This window comes from Macadamia integrifolia, chromosome 8 (genome assembly GCF_013358625.1).
Source record: "Macadamia integrifolia cultivar HAES 741 chromosome 8, SCU_Mint_v3, whole genome shotgun sequence".
NCBI lineage: Eukaryota > Viridiplantae > Streptophyta > Magnoliopsida > Proteales > Proteaceae > Macadamia > Macadamia integrifolia.
Window position 1 is genome coordinate 20,782,921 of NC_056564.1, and position 11,632 is coordinate 20,794,552.

At 37.5% G+C, this 11,632-nt stretch overlaps 1 protein-coding gene, 1 long non-coding RNA gene and 1 pseudogene across 2 annotated transcripts; 1 reads left to right on the plus strand and 2 right to left on the minus strand.

Moving 5' to 3' along the window:
* Positions 1–1,895: 1,895 nt before the first annotated feature.
* On the minus strand, positions 1,896–3,372 carry LOC122085565. Its single transcript, XR_006142153.1, has 2 exons — positions 3,282–3,372; positions 1,896–2,413 (listed from the first exon to the last, which is right to left on the minus strand). It is a non-coding gene; the product is annotated as an uncharacterized LOC122085565 (long non-coding RNA).
* A 673-nt stretch (positions 3,373–4,045) lies between these two features.
* On the minus strand, positions 4,046–9,265 carry LOC122085564 (pentatricopeptide repeat-containing protein At1g01970). Its single transcript, XM_042654040.1, has 2 exons — positions 8,638–9,265; positions 4,046–5,285 (listed from the first exon to the last, which is right to left on the minus strand). Exons 1-2 carry the CDS (start codon positions 9,097–9,099, stop codon positions 4,485–4,487), a joined length of 1,263 nt encoding a protein of 420 aa, XP_042509974.1. The 5' UTR covers positions 9,100–9,265; the 3' UTR covers positions 4,046–4,484.
* Positions 9,266–10,755: 1,490 nt separating this feature from the next.
* Positions 10,756–11,066, plus strand: LOC122085967 (annotated as a pseudogene).
* Positions 11,067–11,632: the final 566 nt, after the last annotated feature.

Consider the following 11,632-nt stretch of genomic DNA (forward strand, 5'->3'; position numbering starts at 1 on the left):
ATTTATTTAGCAAAAAATAATTTTTTTTACTATTTTACCCCTGATCCAATGCTAATACCCAATCGGGATTATCAAGCATTGATATCAGTCTCCAGTCTCCAGTCTCAACCAATACCAATACGATACGTAAAATCATGGTCCCCACTTTCAGTATATAACACAACAGCTTTGAAATGAGAAAGTGAGATAAGGGAACAAGAACCGGACCACTATACCAGCTTCTTTGCATGGTCATCTACTTTGAGAATATGGACAGTTTTAGGTGTGTCTAACAGTCGGTTCGGTCCAGTTTAAGTCCGGTGGAACTGGATTTAGGCTAGACTAGGTTAAACCGAAGCTGACCCGATAAGGAGAGGCATGGTTTCTATTGTCTCTGGTTTTGATCCGGTTTAGGTTCGAATTGTTTTGATTTTCTTTTCGGGCTTTCAACAGTTTGATATGGGGTTTGGATTGATTCAGTTTTGTTTTTCCGTGTACATGTAAACAATGGGGTTAGTGATCTCTAAGACTCAACTGGTCTCATAGTCATTGCACCACCAACGCCAACCAAGAGAGGCACATAAGAATCCAACCAAGACGGCAGGGATGTCTTTTTTGTCACCCCTATGTGACTAGGCATAGGGCCACACAACCAATTCGTCATCGTTCAACAAATCCTCACCGAGTTTTTTGAGTCACTATCCAGAACTCTTGGGAACATGGTTTCAAGTATCAGTCTCATATCGGCCATGTCGATCATATCGGATCGGTATCAACTAAAACCAATCCCCGATCCCTGATCGATCTAGATCGATGTTCCGTATCGTTTTAGGGTTAAAATGGTAAAAAAATAGTACTCAAAAAAAAAAAAATAGGGGTTAAATAGACTGATACCCACTGATCCGATAGGTATCACCCATAGATCCAATCCGGATCGGTATCGATAGATACCAATACCATCCCCTAAATCCTTGCTTGGGAACCATCATTAAGTTGCAATTAAACAAGTATACCCCTCTCATCTTTTTGCCTATCTGGTTTTGCCTTTGCTTTACTCCGCCATAGAGATGGCCACTTCTTCCTTGGTATAATCTTGTGGATCCAATGCATAGCGCAGTGGTTGCAACCTCTGCTTGAAGAGCTGACGTCAAGAGTACGGAAGGTCTAAGAATCAACTCTTGTCATATGTGACCCATGCACCTTTCCTATCATTCCCCTCCCCCGACCCCTTCCAGTGTGCGTGAGTAAAGTCTCCTTGGGTAGTTCCTTAGAATGTAATAGCCAAAAAAAAAGATTTAATCTTCCTAGTCTTTGTGTTACACTCAACTTCTGGCAGCAGAGATAGCTTCGTTGCTATTGCTTTCTTTCCTTGAGTTTCAGCAAACATCTTCTATCATTTTCTTGAAAGTTTTGTGGTCTAAAACAAACAGAGAACAGATAATAATTTTTTTTTTTTTTTCTGCTAACGACGGGTATCCAAGCCAAATACTGACCCCACAACTGCATGGATCAAACCGAAGTTGAATGAGAGCCATTCAAACAAGCATTACTATTGATCACACTCTTCAGTGAACTCAATATTAAGAAATTGTCACAGGCTCACACCAATATTTCATGTTTTGGAAACAGTATAAAATCATAAATCTAATAATATATCAATACTTGCTCAGAATCGATATGACATATTAGTCATTTTACAAATAAATAAAATATATTAGTCGCCAATAAAGGAAAATCGGCCCAACTCTTCCTCTTTAATTTTATTTATATTCTTTCATATTCCGATGAATAAATTGTTATTTATCCAAAAGAAAATTATTCAATTAGAAGCAAAAAACAGCAGCCAATTGTGAAAAATGAAAATTTATCCAGCCATGTCTGTAACCTCTCCTACCAATACTGACTTAAACTTGATCTACAACTCAAAGAAAAGAAGAGTAACAACCACACATCAGAATCAAGAGAGAGTAAGCAACATGGTTTATGCAAATAAGCACTAATCAAATATTACAAATTAGCCCAAATAAGCCTCAGAAAATTGCAGAACTCAGGTTCCTTAGACTCTTACACTTGGGAGTCCGGATTACAGAACCAGCAATCAATAATGGTAGTGGACTTGTCTCGACATACAAGGCTATATAACTTAATAATAGTATAAAGATCACATCAGAGTATTCTAGCTATTGGTAAACCCACATGAATCCTGTACTGCGATTCCACTCCGTGTAGATAATATTTGCTTAAATCATAACCATTCCTCAGTACTTCATCTAAAGCATATTAACCCTTCACATTGTCCTTGAACCAATATCAATTTGCACTTAATAACTCCTCTCGTGCAGCCACTGGGCTTTGTTGCATATGAATGAACCCTCTAGAAAATTATCAAAACACCCCATCCCTCAATTCATTCTTTGACAGGGTCAGCCAGCACCTATTCAACCAATCAATTGAACTGATGAATTAATTCAAAATCTGCTTTAACCTCACAGGTCATTTTGATCTTTCAGAAAAACAAAGTGACCATGTTAGGGGTGTCAATCCATCCATTTAGTTGACCATGTCAGTAGCTAAACTCGATGACCGTGGCCTGGTCTTAAAAGATTGCTCTATAGTTGTCATCCACTTTTATTGTTAGTTATTGCTCCAAGCCTAATTGCCTATGCATTCAGTACTACTTCTGTCCCTTCTAGTCATGCTACTCATCCAATACAACATTCACATCTCAGCTATATGAAAATATATATAATTATTTTTGGATAGGATTTAATCAGTCAAGACATAATAGTCGAGTCCAACAATGAGATGTCTTTACTCCTCTATATATGGCTGCAGTCTACTAGTAATGGCATCATTGAAATTATAATTTCAGCTCAATACTGAGATTAATTCCCATAAATTCAGCCTCGGTTAAACAGAGGGGCTCCGATGCACCAATTACAATTCAAGACTGGATGAAAGACAACAGCAAATGCATTGCTCTTCTCACTAGTATTCAAGGAGCGCAACAGAGCAAATAATCATGACAGGAAATTGAAATTAATTCCCACTTAAGATTCCCATAAACCAGTCTCAGTTGAGCAGAAGGGGCTCCTAAGATTCAATTACAGTTCAAAACTGGATGGAAGGGAACAGCAAATCGATTGCTACTTCTTACCAGAATTCAAGTAGGACAAAGGAGCAAACAAGCATAAGGGGAAAATAAACAAAGCAGGGTGATCGGGCATCATCACTGGCACATCAAATCACTGTAATTTGTATGCAATTTGATAAGTTCTTTGATAACAAAGCATTGTAATCACCTGAACCCAGCGCTTTAGCCTCTGGATCTCCAATGATTAATCACCCACTATGGTCATGATCTCCCTGCCAACAAATTTGACCTTCATCCCTGCAAAAACAAATGCAAAATAAAAATGAGCATTAACTGCAGATCTGAAAGCCGTACCTCGCCTCTGAAGGTGACCATTAATAATCAGAGGACTGTGAGTCTGAGGAACAAACTCACCTCAGAGAGAGAGAGAGAGAGACAATGCCCAGGTCGAAGAACTCCTCTCTTTGAACACTGATCGATCAAGTGCAATGTCGATATGATGAGAGAAAAAAAACATTAGTCAAAATACACTGAATAAGAATTCGTATATTGTAATCCTCACCAAAGGGTAAGGATCAGAATACATGTTTTGTAAGAAATTTTAAAATATATGTTTTTTTTTTTCATGAATATTAGTTTTTAAAAGCACCCAAACAGACAATACAGCGTGTATTTAGACCAAATGAATGGATCTTGTCCAAATCCACACAATCACACGTTTTGGGGTGAATTAAGTCAGTCCAATATCTCATAGTTTTAAGCTATGGACCATGGTGGTCTAGACTCTGACTCCATGGGAAATTTGAAGATGTTAACCTACACTTGGTTCAAATATCAGGGCCTTTTTTCATCATCTAATTAATAAAATTCAGATCAACTATAATGACTTTGCACTGGGACATGAGATAAAAAGTTTCAAACGGCAGGCAGCAACACATGTTCAATTGATTCCGAACTGCAGGTGGAAGCATGAAGCAGGAAACATCACGCATTATGTCTTTCCAAACCATCATTTAATGTCAAATGATTAATATAAATCATTAGCTTTGGAGAATGCAGATGCAGGCTCTAGTGGCCTACAAAGATGACAAACCCAACCATTTGTTTCCCCTAACCAAGGTGTTGGGTGGGGGGTGGGGGAGGAAAGACAATTTGTTTACATATTCAGAACCATGTTGATGGGTTAGCCTTGGAAAACTTCCCCCCCCAAAAAAAAAAAATACGGGTCCACTGAGAAAACAATCAAACCAGTGTCCATACTCAGATGATTTTTGCCACTGATAAGGGCTATCTTTACACATGGACCAGGAACTCCACAACTAGTACATGGAAAGTCCATTCCTTGCATATGCCATTAGCCCCACTACACAGTGATTAATTATGGGGATAAGCCCCAGAGTAAACAACTCAACTAAGCTCTAAGGAAACTAGAGGGCAGTTTCTTCACATCCATCTTCGAAAATTCTCTCAATACAAATTCTACCTCACCAACCACCCCTAGCTTACGAAACCACCCAGCCAAGATCTCTGATGCTTCTTTGCCAATGATAACACCATCTCTTTCCAAATCTATGAGAAGGTCCATTGCCTTCTTAAGCCTTTTCTCCTTTTCATAAGCAGCCAACATCAATGCCACACATTTATCACTAGGCTCAAGTCCAGCTCTCATCATATTTTCAAACGCACTACGTGCATTGTCACTTTGACCTGCCATTGCATAAGCATTAATGAGAAGTGCACACAGCTTAACATCAGGGGTCATCCCACCAAGCTGGATAGCATCAAACACTCTTTGAGCTCCTTCGGTATCACCAACCATGGAGTAAGCTCTTAACAACGCCTTAAAAACTTCTTTTCCTGCATATATTTCCCGCATTTCCATTTCTCTTAGTAAATTTTCTCCTTGGGTGGTCATTCCAGCTCTCAAATAAGCCATAATCATTGATCCATAGGCTCTTTGATCCACTGGAACCCCCAGCAACTTGATCTCTTCGAATGTTGCTTCAGCCTGCTTAAGATCACCAGCCTTGTTGTACATGTGAATCAGAACTGTAAGTGTCACCTGATCACAGGAAAAGCCTCTGTTTTTCATGGTTAGGAAAGCATTTTCTGCATCTCGCAACCGATTTTGCTTTCCATAACCATGAATTATCTTGGTGTAATCACGAACATTGGCTTCGAATGATTCTTGTAGGAGGGCAAGTTCTGTTACCTAAGAAGAATGTATCAGACAATAAAAATATAGCCACGTGACTAATTACTTCATTTGCATGTAAAATTAATACAAATTTTAGAGGTCAGGAGGAAATACCTGACGAGATCAACAAGGATACATTGAATTGCAATATATAGATATGATTCTGAGAAGTCAAATACAAAAAATTGGCAAACAAAAAATACAACTGCAGTGTCTCTTGTGCTGAGAATGAGATTATGATCATTACCAATATTCAAGAACATGAGTATCCCATGTTCCTAATTCCTATGGAAGCCTATTGCCACAATAATACATATGGGATTTTCTGATTAGAAAAGTACACACTGTTGTTAACCACCCCTCCCCACACCCCAAGAAAAAAAGAAAGAAAAAAGGAAGGCACCGTTATGGAAACCAAAGCTCAAAAAGTAAGAATGGAGACAATTTGGTCATTGGGGGCCCACAATAAGTAAGTCAAATTCTAGTCTTTCCTTTTTTTTCCTACCTTTTTTTTTTCTCTGTCCTTCCAATATGATCTTACTTAGGGTATCACACACGGGGCAACTGAGATTAAACAATAAGGTCAGTCATGCCAGGGCAGCTTTGCTATTTCTAGAACTAACGTCCAAAATTTCATCTTTTGTCTGTGTTTTAAAAAGAACAGCAGTATGTCATTGGGAATAGCAATTGCGATGAATGTCAGACATACGATGATACGGACCAACCAATACATAAACTAGTCAGAACAGACATCTTTCATCTTTTTATGATACAGCAAATGTGAGCATTGATTGTCCAAAATGCTATCAAAATGTTGAGATGGCTGGCCCCAGAAGACTGCAGTGACTGGTTGCTTTTCACAAAGACTGCTTTTGATTATTAACACGGGTTTTAGTCTTTTTCATTTTGTTTTATGACTGGACCATGTAAAAAGAATGCACTCTACAAATTAATGAAATTGGGAATGCAATTTCAAATTGTCCATGGGCTACAGTACAATGACAAACCTAGAAGAAACTCTATTCATTTATTCTTTCATCATTATATAGAGGTTTTCTAATTCTTTCATCATCATATGGACTTTTATCTTATTCTTCATCATACTTTATCCTATCTTTCTACTTTATTTTTACTTTCTTCACCGTGATACTTTCCTTGTAATTTTTGCAAAACTATTAGTGACAATTGAAAACCAACAACTTAAAAAGCTTTCAAATCTTCAGCTTTACCATCTAAACCCTTATTCTACCATCTTCTGTACCTTTCTCCATCATTAACCAACAAAGAAACTGTTTGAATACTCTAAATAATATTCCAGAATCAATAAGAAACCTGGAATTTTAGTCCAAAACCAAGAGAAGATGAAAAGAAAAGGGGTAGGGAAGCATGCCCGTCCCTTACTACTCTACAAGCTCTCAGATCAATGACTTTGTCATATGAGCTCAGCCTTTCCAAAGCACCAAGAACCTTTTGCCTGACCTTTTTCGGGAGCATTCTAAATATGTAACCAAACAAAAGAAAGCTGTGAATAACACTTTTGATGCTGTTTTTATTTATCCGACTGACAACCATTAGATCCCCCAAAGAATTCAACCCTACGCTCTCTCCAAACCCTACACTGCTCTCCGGTGAACCTTAAAACCAAAATCCAACAATAATCACTAGTTGGGAACTCCAAATCAAAATCCTAACTATTTTCAACCCTATAACCCTCAGGATTCTAGTGGCAATCTTGCCCTATATTCTCCACGTAATAACCTTACTTCAGCAGTTGCTTCCATTATAGCTGTTTGCTTCTTCATTAATAAAGTTGTCATCATCAAATTGATTTAAAAAGAATGAGGAAGGAGGAAGAAAAGAGGGCATGGTGGGGAGAATCATGATGACTCAGGTCACCACTTAAGGATCTAGCTCAGTCTTTCTGCATTCAACTTCATGAAATGACTTACTCAATTTTAATGGTTGACTCCCTCTTATCTCCAGGGGCTTCTAAGTGGAAAATAGACATCTTAAAGCATGAAAGGGTCACAGAAAGCATCCAGAAAATCTTATTGATCACCCTTTCTCTTCTGTCAATTGGGTTTTCTTCTTGGAGAGAGTTTGAGATGAGTTGGTCTCTTCCTTCCAATTTCAAGATGCACCTTCCAAGCTGGCAGATTAAAGCCGAGGCCAAAATCACAGTTCTGGTCGTTGGAAGGGATGTGTGGAAAGAATGCAACCAAGTATTTGGCAGAAAGAAGCTACTGCTAAGGCCGTCACCATGATAACTAGAAATTCCTTTTTTTTCGATCTCAACCACACGTCTGAGGATGATAAGAAAGTTTTGGATACTCTTACATTTTCGAGGTTGGGAAAAAAAAAAAAGTGACGACGACTGGTAGTATTACAGCAAGTATCTCAAACAGTGCCTATTGAAATAAATCAAAATTTCTCTTAGTTATAAGGAGGTCATTATCCAACCTGAATTTGAGCATTTTATCATCTGTATTTGTTATGTCCCTCCCTCTAGTAACAATACTAAAATATTTTTATGCACACTCCATACCAAAAACAGGGAGCAAGTAATAAGCTATGTATGTACAGTAGGGACAATTGGGTTGTTTCATGAAAAATTTAATGGGGAAACTAAAAGGGTGGTACACCTTAAAGGTAACCCTAAATTTAAGAGTTAAGTTTGAAGAATGTAAGATATGGAGAACAGAAGTACAAGCAAGAGTCCTAGAAAACTATCCAAGGCCATCATGGTGACAATAAATCACAGAATCCATCAAAAGAATATAGAATGAAATTTTTTTCTTCATTGATAATCTAGAGTAGGGGCAAAGTAGTTCAATGAATTTAAACTCTCCCAACCACTGGCATTCTAGTACCTATCATCGTAAACAAAAATTCCAATATACCCACTTTTACAATACCAGAAACATCACAGGGCTTCTCGAAAAATTCCTTCTAAAATCTCTAGGGGTAATCAAACCTTTAATAAACAAAACCACCACCTTGAAGCCCAAATTGCCAAAATAATAAGGAAGTACTGGGTTCCCAAGTGGTTTGTTATTTATTTTCAGAATTTCAAAAAACAAAATCAGGCGAGATTCAGGGATAGAGTGGCTAGTAAGTTCAAAGAAGACAAGTCTGGTATATCAAAACTATCAGAAACATACCATAATTTAAACTAAAATTAATGAAAATTGTCCCAAACATGGACACATGAATATTCATCGATAAAAAACAAACATGGGCAGACAACGGATGGGAAGAAGAAAAAAAAAATACTGCAAATATGATAACAATGTCACCAGGAAAATCAAATTAGAGAACAACCGAAGGAAGAAATTAAAATAATTAAAATAAAAATAAATATAATCACCTCTAATAGCAGTGGATGCTCCATCCTCTTCAACTCTTTAAGAACTACAAGCCAATCGGCTCTTTGGGGCTTCATGATTCTCACCCACGCGTCCAATAACTGAGATAGATTTTTCTCTTGAGAGGAGATACAAATGATCTGTCTCATAAGGGCCTTACATCGTTTGGTCATCTTCGGCGGGAGTTGAGAGATCACCTGCTTTTGTTCTTCTGTTACATTAGGGCCTACCTCAACCCACTTCAACCTCGGTCTCTCTTCTTTCAAACCACCATCATCTTCTGTTTCTTCTCCTTCAATTGTAACCATTGCTGACCGTATAGTGGATTTAATAGGGTTTAGTGTTCTCGGGTTCCAAGAGAGAGATACCCTCCATGGAAGTTCTTGATGGGTTCTCCAATTGACAGGGGTGAATGGCTTAACTGGGTAAGAGTAAGATTGCATGTAACAACCAGAGAAGCCCATAAATTGATAAATTTGATAGACTGATAGAGGAAAAAATAACGAAAACTTTGAGTCGTCAAAATGCAAGCCTGAGCAATAGGAGTAAGAAATTCAAAACAACGTAAACATCGCAGGGCTGCCGCGAGAGGACTGAGGAGAGGAGTGAGGGAAGAAATGATAAAGTGAAATAGCGGATGAAAAAAAATAGGGAAAATTATATGATTGGGTGTCTCTCTTAAAAATTAATCATAAAATTAAGTTTCCTTCTACAAAATTACCCACTTATAATTTAAGTTAATAAAAATACCCAACATTAAGTTTGAGTTTACAAAACTACCCACTAAAAGTTTTAGTAACAAAAAAATACATGATTATATGTGAAAGATAAAGAATCACTATTTTGGGTAATTTTATAAACACAAACCTGATTTTGAGTATTTTTATTAACTGAAACTTTGGGTGGTAATTTTGTAAACCTAAACTTAATTTTGGATTTTCTTATTAATCAAAACTTTTTGTGAATAATTTTGTAAAGAGGAATCTAAAAATAGGTAATCATGTAATTTTCTTTAAAAAAAAAATACATATATATATATATATATGTATGTATATATATATATATATATATATCTATTTACGCTGACCTCCCCTAAGAATACCTTAGCATTAAGACCATCCTCCCTTCTTCCAAAAATTATAACCGTACCCTCGTTTCTAACGTGGTTAACTTTGAAATTGAAATTAGTAAATTACTCTATTACTCTTTGCACTAAAATGCTAATAGCCCAAGTGCCAACCATATTTTCCAACTTTGCTGCCACGCCAGTCTCTAGGGGTGTCAAACAGTCGTTTCGTCTTGGTTTTGGTTGGGTTGAATAAATTTCGGCATAGGGATGAGGTAGATCAAAATTTATCCATTAAGACATTTAAATTGTCAATCAGTTTCGATTTTGATTTAGTATAGTTTTAGTTTAGGGGAAATTACCTAGATCCACTAGATAAGATAATTTATTACAAAATAAAAATGTCTAAAATTTATTTTACATTCACTGGTTTCAAGTTTAAAAATATTTACTTAATTCCCAAATTTAGTTATTGGTCACGGGGCCCAAAAAAAATTAAAAATAAACTCCCTAAAATAACCCCATCCTTACTTACGATGCATAATTGCTGAGGTGGAATCACATTATTATTGTGTCTTGGAAACCAACTTGATGACCAAATGTATTTGTTGCAATGCTGCAGCATTGATGGTAATCATTTATATACATAGTTTCAAATGTCACTTTTCAACTATGGTTTCATGTGCCTCTTTTCAACTTCGATTGTCTTTTGGTGTTGCTCTGACTTGGCCTTTTTTACCAGTGATAAGCAAGGTTTTAAAACTCGGAATCGGCCACAATAAAAAATGATACGATACGGATCGATATCGGTAAGGATCGGTTAAGGATAAAAAATCGTACAGTTTTCTTGGATCGGTCATAGTATCGGCTAGTATCGGTAAAAAAAATAAAACAAGAAACAAAAAAAAAAAAATCAGAAAAATTCATCTCTCTCTTCTGTTCATGAGTTTAAGTTTTAGTTTTCCCGAATCGATCATGGTATCTGCTAGGATCGGTCAAAAAATTAGAGAGAGAGAATGGGAAAGGGTTAATTGCATAGAGGAGTTTCTCAGTCATGTCTTCGTTTTTGCAATCCTTCTTAAATCCAATGAAGTATTGGCTCACTGCGCTACACATGAAAACGGTGTCCAATCGTCTGGGGAAATATGGTTTCTAATACGATGACCTGTATGATCCTCTATAAGATCTGGACATCAGGGAAGCACTAGCACGTCTTCCTCGTGACATTGTCAATGCGAGAAATGCAGGCAGTTCAGACTCCCATTTAGGTACTATCTTAAAGATATGCTTGCAATTGTGAAGAAAGAAAGAGTAGAACGCGAGGCATTGGGAGCATTGCCCCTTTATCATCGTACCATCCCCTAATTGTATTTGAGTTGCATATGTTGATCATAACATCCAATGAAATAAATATAATATTTATGGTAGAAGCTGTGAAAACGCATCCCTAAAACGATGTAGAAGATAATGGAAAAACAAAATAAACAATGCACACAGATTTTACGAGGCTCGGCAAGGTTGCCTACGTCTCCGGTGAAATGAGATCCTGCTTCACTATCAATGGAGAATAGGGTTACAGCGCTCTTCCTCACACCTCTCCGTATTGCTTGCATTACAGAGAAAGAAACCCTCGCTACAAATATATAGCGAAAAAAAACCCTAATCCGAAAAGTACACAATTGCCCTCAAATAAAAAATTCGAGCGGGGGGCTGCGCCCCCCTACACCCACTGCTATGCAGGGGGGTCTCCTGCCCCCCTTGCAACCCCCACGGCCCGCTAACTGGCTAGCGGGACCGTTGTCCTACCTGTCTAGGTGCTGCACCAGTACTCCCTTGATTAAACTGTGACGAAATACAAGACATCATACACCAACAATCTCCACCTTGGCTTGAATTTTGTCGAGCCTCCTGTAAAGATAACTTGTAGACGT